The sequence below is a fragment of the Carcharodon carcharias genome, chromosome 20 (genome assembly GCF_017639515.1).
Source record: "Carcharodon carcharias isolate sCarCar2 chromosome 20, sCarCar2.pri, whole genome shotgun sequence".
In the NCBI taxonomy this organism is placed as follows: Eukaryota; Metazoa; Chordata; class Chondrichthyes; order Lamniformes; family Lamnidae; genus Carcharodon; species Carcharodon carcharias.
Window position 1 is genome coordinate 108,118,840 of NC_054486.1, and position 23,305 is coordinate 108,142,144.

General features: G+C 44.7%; 1 protein-coding gene across 1 annotated transcript in view; it reads left to right on the forward strand.

The window, feature by feature from the left end:
* LOC121292845 overlaps window positions 1–23,305 on the forward strand; it is a 141,333-nt gene that overhangs the window by 72,859 nt on the left and 45,169 nt on the right. The window contains exon 6 of the mRNA XM_041215316.1: window positions 15,972–16,121. Within this exon, the coding sequence (XP_041071250.1) occupies window positions 15,972–16,121 (150 nt within the window). The remainder of the gene's footprint in view (window positions 1–15,971; window positions 16,122–23,305) is intronic.

Below are 23,305 nucleotides of genomic sequence, written 5' to 3' on the forward strand. Positions count from 1 at the left end.
CCTCAGTCTTCTGTGCTCCAACAAAAACAACCCAAGTCTATCCAACCTCTCTTCATAACTTAAATGTTTCATCCCAGGCAACATCCTGGTGAATCTCCTCTGCACCCCATCCAGTGCAATCACATCCTTCCGATAATATGGCGACCAGAACTGCACACAGTACTCCAGTTGTGGCCTCACCAAGGTTCTATACAACTCCAACATGACCTCCCTACTTTTGTATTCTAAGCCTCGATTGATAAAGGCAAGTGTCCCATATGCCTTTTTCACCACCCCACTAACATGCCCCTCTGCCTTCATCGATCTATGGACACACATGCCAAGGTCCCTTTGTTCCTTAGAACTTTCTGGTGCCATGCTGTTCATTGAATACTTCCTTGTCAAATTACTCCTTCCAAAGTGTATCACTTTACACTTTTCAGGATTAAATTCCATCTGCCACTTATCTACCCATTTGACCATCCCAGCTATATCTTCCTGTAGGTCAAGGCACTCAACCTCACTGTTAACCACCCGGCCAGTCTTTGTTTCATCTGCAAACTTACTAATCCTACTCCCGACATAGTCATCTACGTCGTTTATATAAATGATGAATAATAGGGGACCCAGCACTGATCCCTGTGGTATGCCACTGGACACTGGCTTCCAGTCACTAAAGCATCCTTCTGTCATCACCCTCTGCCTCCTACAACTAAGCCAATTTTGAACCCATTTATCAAATTACCCTGTATCCCATGTGCCTTTGCCTTCTGTATAAGTCTCCAATGTGGGACCTTGTCAAAGGCTTTGCTGAAACCTATATAAACTACATCAGCTACACTACCCTCATCTACACACCTGGTCACTTCCTCAAAAAATTCAGTCAAATTTATTAGGCATGTCTTCCCTCTGACAAAGCCATGCTGACTATCCCTGATCAAACCTTGCCTCTCCAAGTGGAGATAGATACTCTTCTTCAGAAATTTCTCCACTACTTTCCCTCCCACTGATGTGAGACTCACTGGCCTTTAGTTCCCTGGCTTATCTCTACAACCCTTCTTAAATAGTGAAACCACATTAGCTGTTCTCCAGTCCTTTGGCACCTCTCCTGCAGCCAAAGAGGAATTAAGCATTTGGGTCAGAGCCCCTGCGATCTCCTCCCTTGCCTCCCTCAGCGGTCTGGGATGTTTGGCTGAGGGACAGGGGAAGTGACCGATTTTGGTAATCTTGTCCAGTTGTTGCTGCACATGCTTCGTGAGCCAGTGTGGTATTTTCAGTGGAATGAACAGGCACACAGGCTTGGCATCCTCCCTTAATACTGTATGTGGTCCACGGTTGCCCCAATCCGGTGAAGAGTTTGGGAAACTTGTTTTTAAATTTGGAACCAGTTCCTTGCTGGTTGACCTTGTCAATTTTCTGAAGCAGGCTGAGGTAGACACAAACCTTTCAGCTTAAAAGGGAAAATTCTTAACATGGACTACAAATAATGTCTCCTTTATGCGTTTATCTTTGTATTGGAATGTTGCCCGCAATGTACCATTAACTGGGATCTTGATGCCGCCTGCTCTGTACAGCTGTGTTGTGGGTGGCATCAGGCATTATATCACCAGCCATAGTTCCTTGCCCAAGAGGACTGTAACAGTGGCTCACTTGTCCAATTTGGAGTTGGTGAGGTAACTCTTTACTGAGATATCAGCATTCCAAAAAGAGAATACAGGATCCTTGACCTCACTCAAGAAGCAGAGTTGGGTCTTTTCCGGGAGTGGTACCTCAATCTCATAATTATCTTTGGATCCTCCGCAGGTTTGTGCGTCTTAGCTTTGCATAGCTTTCCGAAGTGTCCCAGATGGGTTGCAGTTGAAACACTGCACTGAGGTTGCTGAGCATCTCTTGTCTGTGATATTGTTTGGCTCCGCAATGCTGATGTGGCTGCCCACCCTCTTGTGGTCTGTTTGGATATTGCCTTCCTTGGCCTGAGGTCTCTCTGCCCCTTTGTTGTTTCACTAGCTGGACAGTTGGGGTTGCTCTGTACCATGGCTTGCTTTTGCCACATAAAATAGATGGTGCTGATGGCCGATTTCATACTGTCTGACTCTATGGATAGCCTTTTCTAGAGTCAGATCTTCCTTGGCTTCTAGTATGTCGGAAAGGGCATCATTAGCCACTCTGACAACAATTCAGTCCCTTATTTTTTTATTCTTCATGGATTGTGGACATCGCTGGCTAGACCAGCGTTTACTGCCCATCCCTAGTTGCCCTTGAGAAGGTGGTGGTGAGCTGCCTTCTTGAACCGCTGCAGTTCATGTGGTGTAGGTACACCCACAGTGTTGTTAAGGAGGGAGTTCTAGGATTTTGACCTAGCGACTGTGAAGGAACAGCGATATATTTCCAAGTCAGGATGGTGTGTGGCTTGGGGGGGGAAATTATGAGTTCTGACTTAATGTCACCATGATCACAGCCTTCAGCCAATCTGTATAATTTGTTTATAAAAGAGCCAACTGGTTCTCCAGGCTATTGGACACGTTTGTTGAATTTCATGCTCTCTAAAATTTTATTGCTTCTTAGATTAAAATATATATCAAATGATTTTTGAACTTCATCAAATTTATCTGAGGATTTGTTTATTCCTTCCTCACAATAATATCTTCGGTTCTCAGACCTTCTGAATAAAGTAGTGTATTCAGTTGTTCAGCTTCCGTCTTTTTAACTAATCCTAAAGCGATCAAGTATCTTAAGAATTTTTTCCACCAAAGTCACAGAATCATGGAATCACAGTGCAGAAGAGGCCCTTAGGCCCATCGAGTCTGCACCAACACGTGAGAAACACCTGACCTACCTACCTAATCCCATTTACCAGCACTTGGCCCATAACCTTGAATGTTATGTCATGCCAAATGCTCATCCAGGTACTTTTTAAAGGATGTGCGGCAACCTGCCTCCACCACCCTCCCAGGCAGCGCATTCCAGACTGTCACCACCCTCTGGGTAAAAAAGTTTTCCCTCATATCCCCCCTAAACCTCCTGCCCCTCACCTTGAACTTATGCCCCCTTGTGACTGACCCTTCAACTAAGGGGAACAGCTGCTCCCTATCCACCCTGTCCATGCCCCTTATAATCTTGTACACCTCGATCAGGTCACTGCTCAGTCTTCTCTGCTCCAACGAAAACAATCCAAGTCCATCCAACCTCTCTTCATAACTTAAATGTTTCACCCCAGGCAACATCCTGGTGACTCTCCTCTGCACCCCCTCCAGTGCAATCACATCCTTCTGATAATGTGGTGACCAGAACTGCACACAGTACTCCAGCTGTGGCCTCACTAAGGTTCTATACAACTCCAACATGACCTCCCTACTTTTGTATTCTAAGCCTTGATTGATAAAGGCAACTGTCCCATATGCCTTTTTCACCACCCCACCAACGTGCCCCTCTGCCTTCAGAGATCTATGGACACATATGCCAAGGTCCCTTTGTTCCTAAGAACTTCCTAGTTTCATGCTGTTCATTGTATACTTCCTTGTCAAATTACTCTTTCCAAAGTGTATCACCTTACACTTTTCAGGGTTAAATCCCATCTGCCACTTACCCGCCCATTTGACCATTCCATCTATATCTTCCTGCAGCCCAAGGCACTCAACCTCACTGTTAACCACCGGCCAATCTTTGTGTCATCTGCAAACTTACTAATCCAACCCTCCACATAGTCATCTATGTCGTCTATATAAATCATAAATAATAGGGGAGCCAGCACAGATCCCTGTGATACGCCACTGGACACTGGCTTCCAGTCACTAAAGCATCCTTCTGTCATCACCCTCTGCCTCCTACAACTAAACCAATTTTGAATCCACCTTATCAAATTACCCTGTATCCCATGTGCATTTGCCTTCCTTATAAGTCTCCCATGTGGGACCTTGTCAAAGGCTTTGCTGAAATCCATATAAACTACATCAACTGCACTACCCTCATCTATACACCTGGTCACCTCCTCAAAAAATTCAATCAAATTTGTTAGGCATGACCTCCCTCTGACAAAGCCATGCTGACTATCCCTGATCAAACCTTGCCTCTCCAAGTGGAGATAGATACTCTTCTTCAGAACTTTCTCCCTTAGACATGAGACTCACAGGCTGTAGTTCCCTGGCTTATCTCTACAACTCTTCTTAAATAGCGAAACCACATTAGCTGTTCTCCAGTCCTCTGGCACCTCCCCTGTGGCCGGAGAAGAATTAAAAATTTGGGTCAGAGCCTCTGCGATCTCCTTCCTTGCCTCCCTCAGCAGTCTGGGACACAAATCATCCGGACCTGGATATTTGTCCACTTTTAAGCCTGCCAACACCTCCAATACCTTGTCACTCCCTATATCAATTTGCTTAAGAACCTCAAAGTCTCTCTCCCTGAGGTCGATACCTTCAGCCTCATTCTCTTGGGTGAAGACAGACGTGAAGCATTCATTCAACACTCTAGTGATGTCCGCCGGCTCCACCCTTAGATTGCCTCTTTGGTCCCTTATGGGCCCTACTCTTTCCCTGGTTATCCTCTTCCCATTGATATACTAATAGAATATCTTGGGATTTTCCCTACTTTTACCAGCCAGAGCTTTCTTATATCCCCTCATTGCTCTCCTAATTGCTTTCTTAAGCTCCACCCTGCACAATCTGTACTCCACTAATGCCTCTGCTGATTTGCTTCCCTTGTACCTGCTAAAAGCTTCTCTTTTCCTTCTCACTGTAACCTGAATATCTCTGGTCATCCATGGTTCTCTGGGCTTATTACTCCTTCCTATCACCCTAGAGGGTACATGTTGAGCCTGTACCCTCCCCATTTCCTTTTTTAACACCCCCCACTCTTCCTCTGTAGATTTCCCCACAAGTAACTGTTCCCAGTCTACCTTAGCCAGATCCTGCCTTATTTTACTAAAATCCACTCTCCCCCAATCCAAAACATTTTTTTGCAACTTGGCGATTTCTTTGTCCATAGCAAACTTAAACTGTCCCATGTTGTGCTCACTATCACTAAAATGCTCGCCCACCACCACCTCAGCCACCTGTCCGGCTTCATTCCCCAGGATCAGGTCCAGCAATGCACCGTCCCTTGTTGGACTCTCTACATATTGTCCTAAAAAGTTCTCCTGTACACATTTCAAGAAATCCACTCCATCCAAGCCCTTAACACTATGTCTATTCCAATTAATGTTGGGAAAGTTGAAATCACCTAATATAATTACCCTATTATTGTTTTCACACACCTCCACAAATTGTGCACATATTTGCTCCTCAATTTCCCACCGACTATCTGGGGGTCTATAATAAACACCTAATAATGTGGTTGCCCCTTTTTTATTCCTAAGCTCTACCCACAAAGCTTCATTTGATGCCCCCTTCAAGATATCATCTCTCCTTACTGCAGTAACTGACTCCTTAACTAATAATGCAATGCCTCCTCCTCTTTTACCCCCTCCCCTGTCTCGTCTGAAGATTTTATAATCCCAGAATGTTGAGCTGCCAATCCTGCCCTTCCCTCAATCACATCTCAGTGATTGCTACTATATCACAATTCCACGTGTCAATCCTCACCCTTAACTCATCCGTTTTACCTGTAATACTCCTGGCATTAAAGTAGAGGCCATCCAGCCTTGCCTTACTGCCTTGAAGCTTATTGTAGCTGCACTCCCTCTGACTTCATTGTTTTACTGTATTATGATGTGTCCCTATTCTGCTAACATTCTGTGTCCCCTCTCCCTGCCGAATTAGTTTAAAGTCCTCCCAACAGCACTAGCAAACCTGCCCGCAAGGATGTTAGTCCCACTCTGGTTCAGATGTAGACCGTCCCACTTGTACAGGTCCCACTTTCCCCAGAAACGGTCGCAGTGATCCAGGAATCTAAAAGCCTCCCTCCTGCACCAACTCTTAAACCACGTATTCATCTGCGCTATTCTCCTATTTCTGAGCTCACTAGCACGTGGCACTGGGAGTAATCCAGAGATTACAACCCGAGAGGTCTTGCTTTTTATTCTACTTCCTAACTCCCTGAATTCTTGATGCAAGACCTCATCATTCTTTCTACCTATGTCATTGGTACCAACATGTACCATGATCTCTGCCTTATCACCCTCCCCATTCAGGGTGCCCTGCAGCTGTTCAGTGACATCCTAGACCCTAGCACCAGGGAGGTAACATACCATCCTGGAGTCACGTTAACAGCCACAGTAGTGCCTATCTGTTCCCCTGACTATAGAATCCCCTATTACTATTACTTTTCCTCCCTTCCTCCCCTCCTGTACAGACAGGCCGCTCACTCCCTGGAGGAACCAGCGTCCTCATCAGCCTCCAAAACGGGATACCGATTTGTGAGTGGGACCCCAGGGGACTCCTGAACTACCTGCCTGTTTCTCTTGGACTGCCTAGTGGTCACCTATTCCCTTCCTTCCTCAAGTCCCTTCATCTGCGGTGTGACCACCTCTCTAAACCTATTCACAATGCTCTCAGTGTCCCCAGCCGCTGTTCCAGCTCCAAAACCCGAGCTTCTAGGAATTGCAGCTGGACACACTTCCTGCACACATGCTGGTCCCGGGCACTGGAAATATCCCTGGCTTCCCACATGGAGCACAAGGAGCACACCATGGCTTTGAGCACTCCTGCCATGACTTATCCCTTTAAATTATACCTTTTAAGTCAATTACTCTAGGGCCCTTCTTTCCTGATCCTTACAGCTGTAGAATATACAAACTGTAAATCACAAGACGACCTTTCAACTATAAGCGATTAAAGTAGTAAATACCTTACCCGCTACTTACCAGTGATTCCCTTCCCTTGTAGCCTCTCCTGCTGCAGCACGCTCTGAAGATTTAAGAAGTTGGGTAGCAAGAAAAAAATGCAAAGAGCACCTCGTCCCCTATGCACTGAATTCCCGCTTTGCACCAAATTCTGAATACCCACAGTGGCTGTGCCCAACTCAGGATGTGCTCTCTCTCCTCTTCGTGTGCAAGTCCCCAATTATGCGTTTCGTCTGGCCCCTGGGTCAGTCCAAATTGGCCTGGTAATGGTGATTTGTTGTCCATGGTTGCTTTAAAGTTCATACAGACGAATGAACAAGGAGCAGGAGTAGGCCATTCAGCGCCTCGAGCTTCCTCCACATTTAATAAGATCATGGCTGATCTGATAGTAATCTGAAATCTGCATCCCACCTACCCCCGATAACCTATCACTCCCTTGCTTACCAAGAATCTATCCAGCCCTGCCTCAAAAATATTCAAAGATTCTGCTTCCACCGCTTTTTCAGGAAGAGTTCCAAAGACTCACAACCCTCTGAGTGAAAAAAAACTTCGCCTCATCCCTGCTTTAAGTAGGCGACCCCTTATTTTTAAACAGTGACCCCTAGTTCTAGATTCATCCACAAGAGGAAACATCCTCTCCACATTCACTCTGTCAAGACCCTTCAGGATCTTATATGTTCAATCAAGTCGCCTTACTCTTCTCAACTACAGCAGATACAAGCCTAGTCTGTCCGACCTTTCCTCATAAGCCAACCCACCCATTCCAGGTATTAATCTGGTGAACGTTCTCTGAACTGCTTCCAATGCATTTACATCCTTCCTTAAATAAGGTGACCAATACTGTACACAGTACTCCAAATGTGGTCTTACTAGTGCCCTGTACAACTGAAGCATAAACTCCCTATTTATGTATTCAATTCCCCTCACAATAAATGATAACATTCTATTCGCTTTCCTAATTAATTACATGCTGTATCTGCATACCAGCCTTTTGTGATTCATGCACTAGGATACCCAGATCCCTCTGCACCTCAGAGCTCTGCAATCTCTCGCCGTTTAGATAATATGCTTCTCTTTTATTCTTCTTGACAAAATGGACAATTTCACATTTTCCCACATTATACTCCATTTGCCAGATCTTTGCCCACTCATTTAACCTATCTATATCTTTTTGTAGCCTCCTTATGTTCTCTTCACAACTTACTTTCCTACCTATCCTTGTGTCATCAGCAAATTTGGCAACCATCCCTTCAATCCTTTAATCCAAGTCATTTATATAAATTGTAAACAGTTGAGGTCCCAGCACTGATCCGTGTGGCACACCACTTGTTACATCTTGCCAACCTGAAAGCGACCCATTTATGTCTACTCTCTGCTTCCTGTTAGCCAGCCAATCTTCCATCCATGCCAATATGTTACCCCCTGTACCATGAGCTTTCATTTTTTGCAACAACCTTTGATGTGGCACCTTATCAAATGCCTTTTGGAAATCTAAGTACAGTACATCCACCGGTTCCCCTTTATCCATAGCACATGTTACTTCCTCAAAGAACTCCAAAAAGTTCGTTAAACACAATTTCCCTTTCACGAAACCATGTTGATACTGTCTGATGGCCTTGAGTTCATCAATTGCCCTGCTATAACTTCTTTAATAAAAGCTGCTAACATTTTCCCTACAACAGATGTTAAGCTCACTGGCCTGTAGTTTCCCGCTTTCTGTCTCCTTCCCTCTTTGAATAATGGAGTTACATTTGCTATTTTCCAATCTAATGGGACCTTCCTTGAATCTAGGGAGTTTTGGAAAATTAAAACCAGTGCACCAACTATCTCACTAGACACTTCTTTTAAGACCCTAGGATGAAGTCCTTCAGGATCCAGGCTCTTGTCAGCCCACAGCTCCAACAATTTACTCAGTACCACTTCTCTGGTGACTGTAATTTTGCTGACTTCCTTCCCCACTTCCATTTCCTGATTTATAGCTGCTTCTGGGATGTAACTTGTATCCTCTATAGTGAAAACTGATGCAAAATACCAGTCCAATTCATCTGCCATCTCCTTAGACTCACTTTCTATAGGACCAACGTTCACTCTTTTCTGTTTTAAATATTTACAAAAACTCTTACTATTTGTTTTTATATTTCTGGCTATCTTTCTCTCATACTCTAATTTTTTCCTCCTTGTTAGTCTTTTAATCATTCTTTGCTGTTCCTTATATTCTGTCCAATCTTCTGACCTAACACCTAAGTTTGCACAATGATATGCTTTTTCTTTAAGTTTAATACTACCTTTAACCTTTCTAGTTAATCACGGATGGTGTGTCCATCGTCCCTTGGACTTTTTCTTACTTGTTGGAATATATCTATTCTGTGCATTCTGAAATATCCCCTTAAACATTAGCCACAGCATCTCTAATGACCTATCCCTTAACTTAATTTATCAATTCACTTTAGCCAGCTCAGCTCTTATGCCTCATAATTGCCCTCATTTAAGTTTAAAAACATAGTCTCAGACTCATTCCTCTCTCCCTCAATTGAATGTAAATTCAATTGTATTATGGTTGCTGCTACCTAGGGGCGTCTTCACTATGAGATCATTAATTACTCCCATCTCATTGCACAATACCAGGTCTAGTATAGCCTTCTCTCTGGTTGGCTCCAGAACATACTGTTCTAAGAGATTATCCCAAAAACATTCAATGTACTCCTCATCTAGGCTATCTTTGTCCATCTGACTACTCCGGTCTATGCGTAAATCAAAATCTCCCATGATTATCGCCATGCCTCCTGACAAGCTCCAATTATTCCTTCTTCTAAGCTCAACCCTACCATGTGGTTACTGTTAGGGAGCCTGTACACAACTCCCACAAGTGACTTCTTACCTTTACCATTTCTCATCCCTACCCAAACTGTTTCCATATTCTGGTTTCCTGACCTTAGGTCATTATTGTGCTAATACCATCATTAACTAACAGAGCCACCCCTCCACCTTTTCCTCGCTTCCTGTCTTTCCTATGTATCCTGTACCCTTCAATATTCAGGTCCCAATCCATGTCCTCCTGCAGCCATGTCTCCATAATGGCTGTCAGATCATAATTATTTCTATGTGCACTCTCAGTTCATCTGTCTTGTTTCGAATGCTATGTGCATTCAGATACAGAGCTTTTAGTTTTATCCTTTTACTCTTTTTATAACCTCTAGTTTAATCTGTTGATTTACTGTTAGATTTGTACTCTCTATCCTTTCCTGTCATGGTCTGTTTTTCATTTCCCGTAATAATGCCTTTTTCTTTTGTCTTGTGTCTGCTCTTTGATTTGTCACATCTTTCCAAATTTGATCCCTTGCCCCCACTATTTAGTTTAAAACCCTCTACCCTTCCCTAGTTATGCAGCTCGCAAGAACACCAGTCCCAGCATGGTTCAGGTGTTGACCATACCAATGATACAGATCCCACTTCCCCCAGTACTGGTGCCAATGCCCCACACACCGGAAGCCACTTCTCCCAACCCAGTCTTTGAGCCACACATTCATCTTCCTAATCTGATTTGTCCTGTGCCAATTTGCACATGGCTCAGCTAATGGGGGAGGCAATGGCATAGTGATGTTGTTGCTGGACTAGTAATCCAGAGATCCAGGGTACTCTGGGGACCCGGGTTTGAATCCCACCACGGCAAATGGTGGAATTTGAATTCAATAAAAATCTGGAATTAAAAGTCCAATGATGACCATGAAACCATTGTCGATTCTTGTAAAAATCCATCTTGTTCACTAATGCCCTTTAGGGAAGGAAATCAGTCGTCCTTACCTGGTCTGGCCTACATGTGACTCTAGACCCACAGCAATGTGTTTGACTCTTAAATGCCCTCTAAAATGGCCTAGCAAGCCAGCCCGTTGCAACAAACCACTACAAAGACACAAAAAAGAAATGAAATCGGACGGAACACCCAGCATCGACCTAGGCACCAGAAATGACAATGGCAATCTGTCGACCCTACAAAGTCCTCCTTACTAAAATCTGTCAAGCGAGTGCCAAAATTGGGAGAGCTGTCTCAGAGACTAGTCAAGCAACAGCCTGACACAGTCATCCTCATGGAATCATATCTTACAGATAATGTTCCAGACTCCACCATCACAATCCCTGCATATGTCCTGCCCTACCGGCAAGACAGACCCAACAGGGGTGGCGGCACAACCCTCCATGTTGAACATCACTTGAACATCACTTGGAGGAAGCACTTGGTGGCAAAGTCGCAGAATGTTCTCTGGGTGGGGGACTTCAATGTCCATCACCAAGAGTGGCTTGGTAGCACCACTACTGACCAAGCTGGCCGCGTCCTAAATGACATAGCTGCTAGACTGGGTCTATGAGGGAACCAACAAGAGGGAAAAACGTACTTGACCCCATCTTCACCAACCTGCCTGCCGCAAATGCACCTGTCCGTGACAGTATCGGTAGGAGTAACCATCGCACAATCACTTTGGAGACAATGTCCCGCCCTCACATTGAGGATACCCTCCATCGTGTTGTGTGGCATGACCACCGTGCTAAATGGGTTAGATTTTGAACATATCTAGCAACTCCAGACTGGGCATCCATGAGGCACTGTAGGCCATCAGCAGCAGCAGAATTGTACTCAAACACAATCTGTAACCTCATGGCCCAGCATATTCCCCACTCTACCATTACCATCAAGCCAGGGGATCAATCCTGGTTCAATGAAGAGTGCAGGAGGGAATGCCAGAAGCAGCACCAGGCATACCTAAAAATGAGGTGTCAACCTGGTGAAGCTATAAAACAGGACTACTTGCATGCCAAACAGCATAAACAGCAAATGACAGACAGAGCTAAGTGATCCCACAACCAACGGATCAGACCTTAGCTCTGCAATCCTGCCACATCCAATCGTGAATGGTGGTGGACAATTAAACAACTGATTCGAGGAGGTGGCTCCACAAATATCCGCATCCCCAATGATGGAGGAGCCCAGCACAGCAGTGCAAAATATAAGACTGAAGGATTCGCAACAATCTTCAGCCAGAAGTGCTGAGTGGATGATCTATCTCGGCCTGCTCTGGAGGACCCCAGCATCACAGATATCAGTCTTCAACCAATTCGATTCACTCCCCGTGATATCAAGAAACGGCTGAAGGCATTGGATACTGCAAAGGCTATAGGCCCTGACAACATTCCAGCAATAGTACTGAAGACTTGTGCTCCAGAACTTGCTGCGCCCCTAGCCAAGCTGTTCCAGTACAGCTACAGCATAGGCATCTACCTGGCTATGTGGAAAATTGACCAGGTATGTCCTAGACACAAAAAGAAGGACAAATGCAACCGTCCAATTACCGCCCTATCAGTCTACTCTCGTTTATCAGTAAAGTAATGGAAGGGGTCATCAACAGTGCTATCAAGCGGCACTTGCTTAGCAATAACCTGCTCACTGATGCCCAGTTTGGGTTCCGCCAGGGCCACTCAGCTCCTGACCTCATTACAGCCTTGGTTCAAACATGGACAAGAGAGTTGAACTCCCGAGGCGAGGTAAGAGTGTCTGCTTTTGACATCAAGGCAGCATTTGACTGATTGTGACATCAAGAAGCCCTAGCAAAACTGGAGTCAATGGGAATCAGGGAGAAAGGAAGATGGTTATGGTTGTTGGAGGTCAGTCATCTCAGCTCCAGGACATCACTGCAGGAATTCCTTAGGGTAGTATCCTAGGCCCAACCATCTTCAGCTGCTTCATCAATGACCTTTCTTCCTTCGTAAAGTCAGAAGTGGGATTGTTTGCTGATGATTGCACAATGTTCAGCAACATACGCCACTCCTCAAATACTGAAACAGTCCATGCCCAAATGCAGCAAGACCTGGACAATATCCGGGCTTGGGCTGACAAGTGGCAACATTCGTGCCACACAAGTGTCAGGCAATGACCATCTCCAACAAGAGAGAATCCAACCATTGCCCCTTGATGTTCAGTGTCATTACCATCACCGAATTCCCCCACTATCAACATCCTGGGGTTATGATTGACCAGAAACTGAACTGGACTAGCCACATAAATACTGTGGCTACAAGAGCAGGTGAGAGGCTAGGAATCGTGCGACGAGGTAACTCATCTCCTGACTCCCCAAAGCCTGTCTACCATCTACAAGGCACAAGTCAGGAATGTGATGGAATACTCCCCACTTGCCTGGATGAGCGCAGCTTCTACAATACTGAAGAAGCTGGACACTGTCCAGGACAAAGCAGTTCGCTTGACTGGCACCACATCAGCAAACATTCACCCCCTCCACCACCGACGAGCAGTAGCAACAGTGTGTACCATCTACACTCCAGATGCACTGCAGAAATTCACCAAGGCTCCTTTGACAGCATCTTCCAAACCCACGACCACTACCACCTAGAAGGACAAGGGCAGCAGATAGATGGGAACACCACCACCTGGAAATTTCCCTCCAAGCCACACACCATCCTGACTTGGAAATATAGCGCCGTTGCTTCACTGTTGCTGGGCCAAAATCCTGGACCTCCCTAACAGCACTGTAGATGTACCTACACCACATGAACTGCAGCGGTTCAAGAAGGCAGCTCACCACCACCTTCTCAAGGGCATTTAGGGATGGGCAATAAATGCTGGCCCAGCCACCGAAGCTCACATCCCATGAATGAAATTTTAGAAAATAATCCAGAGATTATGACCTTTGAGGTTCTGCTTCTTAATTTGGTGCCCAGGTCTTCATAATGACTATGCAGAGCCTCCTTCTTTGTCCTGCCTATGTCATTGGTACCTACGTTGACCACGATGACTGGGTCCTCCCCCTCGCACTGCAAACTCGTCTCCAGCCTTGAGCACCATCACTGTGGGAGCCTGCCAAAATGTGTCAAGCGCAGGAAGACTCTGAAAAAATGTTTCCTGCAGCACCATCTTTAAAGCTTGCACAGCATTTACAGCTTTACTCACCTGTAGGACGAGGGGGAAAGTTACCTGGATTCTTTGTACCAGGAGGCAGTCACACGTCCGAAACCCTGGCACCAGGCAGGCAACACAGTCATCTGTACTCACGTTCTTTGCTAAAGAGAACAGTGTCAATCCCTCTGATTATACTATCTCGTATTACCACTACATTCCTTTTTTCTTCCCTCACTTGAATGGCTTCCTGTACCATGGTGCCATGGCCAGTTAGCTTATCCACCCTGCAACCCCCATTCTCATCCAAACAAGCTGAAAAACCATCAAACCTGTTGGACAATTGTAAAAGCTGGGGCTCCTGCCCTTTGAGTCCCCTTACCTGCCTCACTCGCAGTCACACTCTCCTGCCCCTGACCACTGACCAAATCAGAAGACCCTGTCCTAAGGCGTGTGACTGCCTCCTGGTACAAAGAATCCAGGTAATTTCCCCCTCACCCTACAGGTGAGTAAAGCTGTAAATGCTGTGCAAGCTTTAAAGATCGTGCTGCAGGAAACATTTTTTCAGAGTCTTCCTGCATTCGTCACATTTTGGCAGGCTCCCGCAGTGATGGTGATCCCGACCTCTTTGTCTTTAGTTTTGTGTAGTGATTTACTCAGTTATCCATTTTGGGCCTTCCTTGTGACATCAGAGGATTTTCGGGCATTTTACAATCGATTTCCAGCTTCGGCTGAGGTTTTCAAACTTTCCGCTTTTTTTTCTTTTCACTTGGCCACTGGGTGGTATGGCGCTGATTCTGAACCTGACTAGCCACAGTGCTTTCGGAAACAGGTGGCTCGGACATTCTTTTACATCACTGAAATTTTTTTTTAGACAAATTCTGGCTTAGAACTGAATATTCTGCTTGCCCTTGCTTAGGTCTTTGACACTGCACGCTGGGGGCTTTCACAGTGGACCTCCGTGAGATCTTGTGGAGTGCTCAGCTGCACAATAGAGATTTTTCTTCAGCCTTTCTGTTTCCAATTCTGCAATGGAGCTTCTTTCAAGTAATCTTCCTCTGTGTCTTCACTTCAGGTGCTTTCAGTCAGGTCAGAATGCTGTTTCTTTAATTTTCTAGCTTCTGAATTTCTGCTCCAGTTTATTTGAGGTTCTGGGTTTTTCCATTAGCTATCACCATGTTGTATGTTTAGTAGGTCTCAGGAAGAGGTTCTGAGACATGTATGGTTGAACATTAACTGCTTATTGATAATACATAGTGATGTACATATATATACAGGAATAACCCAAGCTATGAGCTAAGTCCATTCTTGCTTCTACACAGGTCTCTATCCAGTCCTTAACTAACCCTAGTATCAAATCATGTGTCCCTTTACATCAGACTGTGGACGGTACTGGTTCCCAGTCCCACATTAACCCTTGCTATGCCAGATACCCTTATACTACATCGACCAACATCATTAAAACTGGGTTGTTGTGTAGGAAAATGCTGGGTAAGTCACAGTGTGGGGCTTAGCAACTGTAAGTGTTATGCCACTCACCTATCTTTCACTCCTGAGCTCCTTAATCACTTATGCACACTTCTCTAAATTGGAAGGAGCATGCATCTGCTGTTGACTTCCTTGACCATTCTCATCCATGCCTGTCTGGTTGTAGATGTTGGCTTTCCTCCCATCTTTTGGAGAGTCACCTCATTGAAGCTCCTCAGATTCCACAGCATAACCTCCAGGTACCAGTGAGTGATCCAGGGTGGGGGGGGGGGTGGGGGGGGTTGGTGGGGAGGTGGGGGGGGGTTGGGGGGTGGGGTTGCTATAGCTTCAAAAATCCAGGTGCTGGTGAGCTATTGTTACCATACCATGATCTCATAGAGCCATAGAGACCTACAGCACAGAAAAAGTCCCTTCATCCCATCGAGTCTGCGCTGATCAAGCAAGTACCTAACTATTCTAATTCCATTTTCCAGCAATAGAGTCATAGAGGATCTCTTTAATTAGAAATCTGTTCTTTGACAGAATGGATGCATCACTCTGACCACCCTCCCCATTTGGCCAGGGAAACTGGAAGCAGCTGATTATTGGATTGCTCTGAGAAAGAACAATGGCTGGGCATGCAGATCAGTGAGTCAGGTTCCCAACCCAAAAATAATCCCTCTGTGTTACCAGATACTAAAGTGAGAAGATTGTACCCTACCTTCCTGAGAGTGTTCCTGGATCTTCTTCAGCTGATTCATTCATTAACCAACAGTCTTCTTCGCAGATGGCATTGGGAAGTGCCAGGGCGTACTCCTCGTAATGTTGACCTGTCTCCTTTCTCTTTAGAACTTGGGATTACTGGTCAGCATTTAGCCAACATTGACCCGGAGCTGGTTGACCAGTTGAAGTTACAAGTTGCAGAGGACAGACAACATTTGCTGGTCGCCCTCTACCAGCAACTCAATCCTTCAGATATGAATGTCAAGCAGATACTGGGTAAGGAATGGAGAAACCCAAGCTCAGTAAGGAATGGACACTTAATACATTGAACAGACAACCATTGCAGTGGATCAAAGATTAAGGGAAGGATTTCCCCCCCATTGGGGGGGATGTGCAGGAGCGGGAGTGTGCAGGGTCACCTCTGATCGCCGATTGGGGGCGCACCGCCATTTTACGTTGGCGGGCCAATTAAGGCCCGCCCAGCATGACATCCGCCAGGGAGCGCTTCGGTGTGTGGGCGGGGGGGATTCCCTCAGCTGAGAATGCGCTCTTTCGCGCATGCGTGCAAAAGAGCACACTCATATCCCTGAGGCTAAGTGCTGCCTCAGGGAGGTTGGCGCCAAATTTAAAAATGGTCAAGGAGCAGAAACAAAATTTCCCTGACATGTCCCTTCATGTGACACTGTCAGATGAGTTGGGACATGTCCATCACTTTAACTCTAACCTTTATTAAATTTTTAAAAACCCTCATCCCGCGCATGGATGAGGTTTCATGCTTTTTTCAAGCCTGTCGGGGCTCCCGGCCTGCCCGCCAACCTTAAGGTTGGATGGGCAGGTCCATTAATTAAGTAAATTACTTTCTAAATGGCCTCAATAGGCTGTTGACAGGCCGGCAGGCGCATAACTGATTCGGCTGTGCCCCCACTGACCTGAAAATTGAAATGATGCAGGGTGACATTGGGAGTTCCGCCCGATGTCATCCTGTATTACTTTATGTGTTGGCGAGCGGGCCCTGCCCCCCCCCCCTCACCAACCTAAAGATCCTGGCCTATGAGTTCAAATCCCACTATGCCAAGTTAATGCAGTAAGACTAACCATTTGTGCCTTAGCTCCAGTGACTACAGGGGCTGTCAGATTGTCATCAAAATCCAACAATCTAACTAATACCTTCAGGGAAGGGAGCCTGCCACTCTTATCTAGTCGGCTGTATGCTTGACTCCAATCTCACTATACAGTTGACAAAATGATAAAATGTAATACTGATAAGATACTGGAATAGGAGACTTTAAGATCACTCTTTTTATGGGTGTATCATTGTTGTGTACCATTGTAATGTTCTTGGACTGGATATCAACTCAGCTGCAAGTCTTGACACACTCATTGTCTTAAGCAATATTTATAGAGAGAAATAAACAATCATACTTCTTTCCACATAAAGAACATTATCTTCAACAATTATTTGGTTTTGCCTCTCTCTATGAAGTTAGGTTTAAGATCTTTATAAGGCTCTAGTCATGCAAAGCCATTCTTTCAAAGTAATTTTTTTTCAGCTTCCTAACTGATATGTTGATCATTGACTTCTTTGTTTATGATATAGACTACCTACTTATCTGGCAAACCACTGACTTGTTTATTCATCAGTCCTTGCTAACAAAAGACTCTCGTTGCTGATAAGCTTTATCTTGTTAAATGGCAACCCAACCTGGAAGAAGGCTTGGAATAAGGCTTCCCTAAACATTATTTTTTATTCATTTATGGGATGTGGGCTTCACAGGCCAGGCCAGCATTTATTGCCCATCACCAATTGCCCTTGAGAAAGTGGTAGTGAGCTGCCTTCTTGAACCACTGCAGTCCATATGATGTAGGTACACCACCAGTGCTGTTACGAAGGGAGTTCCAGGATTTTGACCCAGCGACAGTGAAGGAGCAGCGATATATTTCCAAGTCAGGATGGTGAATGACTTGGAGGGGAACTTCCAGATGGTGGTGTTCCCATCTCTCTGCTGCCTTTCTCCTTCTAGATTGTAGTGGTCGTGGGTTTGGAAGGTGCTGTTTAAGAGCTTTGGTGAATTTCTGCAGTGCATCTTGCAGATAATACATGCTGCTGCTGCTGTGCGTCGGTGGTGGAGGGAGTGAATGTTTGTGGATGTGGTGCCAATCAAGCGGACTGCTTTGTCCTTGACAATGTCCAGCTTCTTGAGTGTTGTTGGAGCAGCATTCATCCAGGCAGGTGGGGAGTATTCCATCACACTCCTGATTTGTGCCTTGTGGACAGGCTTTGGGGAGTCAGGAGGTGAGTTACTCACCGCAGGATCCCTAGCCTTTGACCTGTTTTGTAACTACAGTATTTATATGGCTAGTCCAGTTCAGTTTTTGGTCAATAGTAACCCCCAAGATGTTGATAGTATTAGGAAATAGAGATAGTTTAAGTAAGTTTGTTCTGGCACAGCTGATGGTAAATTTTTAAAAATTTATTCACGGGATGTGGGCTTCGCTGGCTAGGCCAGCATTTATTGCCCAGCCCTGGTTGTCTTTGAGAAGGTGGTGGTGAGCTGCCTTCTTGAACTACTGCAGTCCATGTGGTGTAGGTACACCCACAGTGCTGTTAGGGAGAGAGTTCCAGGGTTTTGACCCAGCGACTGTGGAGGAATGGCGATATATTTTCAAGTCAGGATGGTGAGTGGCTTGGAGGGGAACTTCCAGGTGGTGGTGTTCCTATGTGTCTGCTGCCCTGGTTCTTCTAGATGGTAGTGGTCATGGGTTTGGAAGGTGCTGCTGAAGGAGCCTTGGTGAATTCCTGCAGTGCATCTTGTAGATGGTACACACTGCTGCTACTGTGCGTCGGTGATGGAGAGAGTGAATGTTTGTGGATGTGGTGTCAATCAAGCGGGCTACTTTGTCCTGGACAGTGTCAAGCTTCTTGAGTGTTGTTGGAGCTGCACTCATCCAAGCAAGTGGAGAGTATTCCATCACATTCCTGACTTTTGCCTTGTAGATGGTGGTCAGGTTTTGGGGAGTCAGGAGGTGGATTACTTGTTGCAGGATTCCTAGCCTCTGACCTGCTCTTGTAGCCACAGTATTTATATGGCTAGTCCAGTTCAGGTTCTGGTCAATCGTAACCCCCAGGATGTTGATATTGGGGGATTCAGTGATGGTAATGCCATTGAACATCAATGCTGAGCTGCTCAAACCCCAAAGGGAAACTTGAAACAACTGCCACAACTGTTTTGCAATTTGTATAAATTTCGAGGTGTGTGCCTTGAACTCAGTCATAATAAGTCCCCCGAGTTATAGGTTTCTCACAAAACTAAATTAAACCTTTATTAATAGAATAAATTATTTTAAGTACACACGTAGATCTACAAATTACTACTATGATAATTTCTACATCCCCTACTTAATGTAACTCCTGGTTACACTTTTGTTAAGGCAACAGTAAGGCACAAAGGGCAGAAAAACACGCTTGGTGGGTGTGTGCGCAAATGACCCAGCCAAGCATGAAATGACACACGTTAACGCTGACGAGCATGCCAACATCAATGCGCAGTTGCACGCTAGTTCAATCGGCGGGTGCACACTGGAGCTGGCAGCGCACCCTCCAACAATTAAAAGGCCAGTGTGTAATCAATTGAGTTTAATTTATCACTGCCCATTCAACTTAATGGTTGGCGGGCAGGTGAAAAGGCCATGTGACCTTTGCATTTTTTGGAAACCTCATCCATGGTTGGGATGAGGTTTCCAAAAGCAAATACAAAAAAAAACTTTATTTTTTATTTAATAACACGTCCCTGCTCATGTGACAGAGTCACACGAGGGGACATGCTTTATTAAATTTTTCTGATGTTCAATTTATTCTTCATCTCCCTGAGGCAGCTCCATGCCACAGGGAGATTATTCAGTGCTCTTTCACGTGCCTGTGCGAACTGCGCACTAGGCCTGTTCGTCCTCCTCCCCCCCCATCCACACAGGCAGCACTCAGTGCTGCCGCTCGAGTATTATGCTGGGTGGGCCTTAATTGGCTCGCCCACCCAAAATCGCGGTGCACTGCCAATCGCGGGCGGCAGGCAGCATCCTGACCGCCCCTGCCGATCCTGCATGCCAAGGGCAAAATTCTGCCCATAGACTTTAAAAGTCTCAGGCACAGAAACATGACACCCTTAACAATCCAATTCAAAGTGAGTTTTCTTGACTTCAGTTCTTTGTAGACAGCAGATTGAGGCTTATATGCTGGAGGCTTTCCACAATTGTTTTAGATCTTAGAATGCCTAGTCTTATACACAGCCTTCTCTTTTTTATACATATTTTCCCCTTTGAGTGCAAATCCCCATTGTTTCATTACGTCTTTGAACTTTACCCCTCTAACAATAAAATCTATCATAGTACCAATTTTACCAGTAATCTTTGGCTAAAATAAATACGCTGTTTCTTAACTTCTGGCTAGGTGTGGTATTTAACTTCCTCTTTTGAATTCAATCTAGTCTGGTTTATTTAAAAATGCACTTGTTCCCTTTACACCTTGCATCCTAAAACTTCCCCCATGCTTACCTACTTAACATTTCAAACCTAGTTAATCTTCTGTTACATCAAAACCTTCAGACCAGCTGCCTTTAATTCAACTTAACGGTTGGCGGGCAGGCGAAAAGGCCATACGGCTTTTGCATTTTTTTGGAAACCTCATCCACAGTCAGGATGAGGTTTCCAAAAGCAAATATAAAAAAAACTTTATTTTTTATTTAATAACACCCTCCCCCCCCCCGCCAACACACAGACCCCACTATCACTCTACAATAAATTTCAATAACATTATGAAAATTATTATGTCTTCCTGACAAAGTTATATTGGTATTTGTGGGTGTTAGGAATGAGTATTAACTTTAATGTTTAAGTTTTATTTGTATTTCTGAATTTGTGTGTTAAAAAAAGTCAAATTGAGTTTTAGTTTCACCTTAAAATCTGCGCATTTCTAATGAGAGTTTTACAGCTATAAGCTAAGTTAAGCAAACAGGAGTAGAATGAAACAGTGCTGTTGGCTGGCAACAAGGGTCTAGAGAGGCAGGCCACTGCCACAGAGACACACACAAGAAGAAAAACTGCAGTTTGAATTTGGAATAAACACAAAAAATGCTGGAAAAACTCAGCAGGTCTGACAGCATCTGTGGAGAGAAAGACAGAGTTAACGTTTTGAGTCCGTATGACTCTGCTTCAGAGCTTAAGGGAAATAGAAAGGTGGTGAAATATATACTGTTTAAGAGGAGTGGAACAGGTGAAGCTGGATAGAAGGCCAGTGATAGGTGGAGGCAAAGGAGAGATTGCAAAAGATGTCATAAACAAAAGGCCAAAGGGGTGTTAATGGTGGCAGTACTGGCTAAAGGAGGTGCTAATGGTTACATTAAGAGTAGAAAGCAGAATGTGATAATGTCCGGACCAGGGTAAGTGCTCTGGAAAGAACAACATGAGCAAGTGACAGATGGCCCCAGTGGGGGTGGGGTAGGGGGAGGGGACGGTGGTGAGGAAAAATTGAAAATAGGCTAAAAGCTGGGGATAAAACAATGGATAAAAATTGAAATAATTTAAAAAAAATAATAAAAATAAGTGGAAAAAATAAATTAAAATTAAAAAATAAAAATGAATATTGAACAAAGTGGAGTTTGATTTTGGAAGCTGTTTTGAGTTCAGTTTGTTTTGAAAGTAGCTGCTGGGAGAGACTGGAGAAAGGGGACAGATAGCCAGTCCCAAGCTAAAGAAAAGACCCCAAAATCCAGCAGAGTGGAACAGGGGAAAGTCCCAAGCAGATCTTCTAGTCAAAGGGAAGAACTTGGAAAAGGTCCTGATAAATAAAGTTAAAGTGAGGAGCAGAGAGAAAGGCTCTAAGCATTAGATTTAAAGAGAAAAAAGCTGCATAAAGCAGATTTAAAGCGAGAACAGCTTGCAAGAGGCAAGAAGGCCCAAAGAGACAACTGAAGATCTGTTACTCTTTGCTATGTGCATGTGAAGCAGTGGTACTGTTGTCGGCTGAGCTGGTGAGAGAGAGTGCATGGAAGCCAGCTTGAATGCATGTGATGACCCAGGGAAGAGGAACATCGGAAGGAGAGTTCGAAACTCTGATGGTGAACCCTTGCAGAAGGTGTCTGAGAGAAAGTGTTGCTTTGGCAGAAGATTCCAAAGCAAATTCTTTGAGAGTGGAGACCCTTGTGTGAAAGACGTTGTTCAGTGAGACTGACTGGCTCATAGTGTGACAATTATCTAGGGGGAGTTGAGGAGAGATCCATAGCATCTGGTTGAGGTGGCATCTGTCATTTGGTTTCAGAGTGTGGCGTATCTGACCACAGGGCGCCAATTGGGTTACCTGGACTGTGTACTTACTGTGAACATTAAAGTATAAGATAGCTTTTGTAACTTGTGTTATCCTTAAAAATCTGTAGAAATCTTTAAAGGTATAGTTAGGGTTGAAGGAGTATTGTAATATAATTAATCTTTTCTTGTTGAATAAATGTTTTATTCTTTTGTTAAAAGTTCATCAGCTGACTCCTATGATTCTGTTCAGTAGCTATTTTCCACGTATCTAAATAAACAAGTAAAAGTTAGGATCTATCAAGTTGGGTTCCACCCTGGGATCAGACTTGTCCAGGGGTAAGGTCAGCTGGGGATCATTAGCGCTGTTAATGCCATTGAACGTCAAGGGGCGATGATTAGGTTCTCTCTTGTTGGAGATAGTCATTGCCTGGCATATAGAAACATAGAAAATTGAAGCAGGAGTAGGTTATTCGGCCCTTTGAGCCTGCTCTGCCATTCAGTATGATCATGGCTGGTCCTCTATCTCAACACCTTACCCTCTCCCTATACCCCTTGACGCACTTGTGTGGCATGAATGTTACTTGCCACTTGTCTTGCTGCATTTGAACATGGACTGCTTCAGTATCTGAAAAGCTGTGAATGGTGCTGAGCATTGTGCAATCATCAGTGAACATCCCCACTTATGACCTTATGATGGAAGCAGCTGAAGTTGGTTGGGCCTAGGATGCTACCCTGAGGAATTCCTGCAGTGATGTCCTGGAGCTGAGATGATTGACCTCCAGCAACCTTCTTCCTTTGTGCTAGGCGTAACTCCAACCAGCAGAGAGTTGCCCCCCGATTCCCATTGACTCCAATTTTATTAGGGCTCCTTGATGCCACAACCAGTCAAATGCTACCTTGACATCAAGGGCAGTCATTCTTACCTCACCTCGGGAGTTCAGCTCTTTTGTCCATATTTTAACAAAGGCTGTAATGAGGTCAGAAGTTGAGCAGGATCATAAAATTCAAACAAGCAAAATCAACAAGCAAGAAATATAAATCCAAATGAGACTTAATGGGTGATGATTAGCCTTCAGAAATAGCACAAAAATAGATATCTGTTTGAATCAACACTTTGATTTTATGTATTTATGTATTTCTTACTGAAGTCAAGAAAATAGGACAAG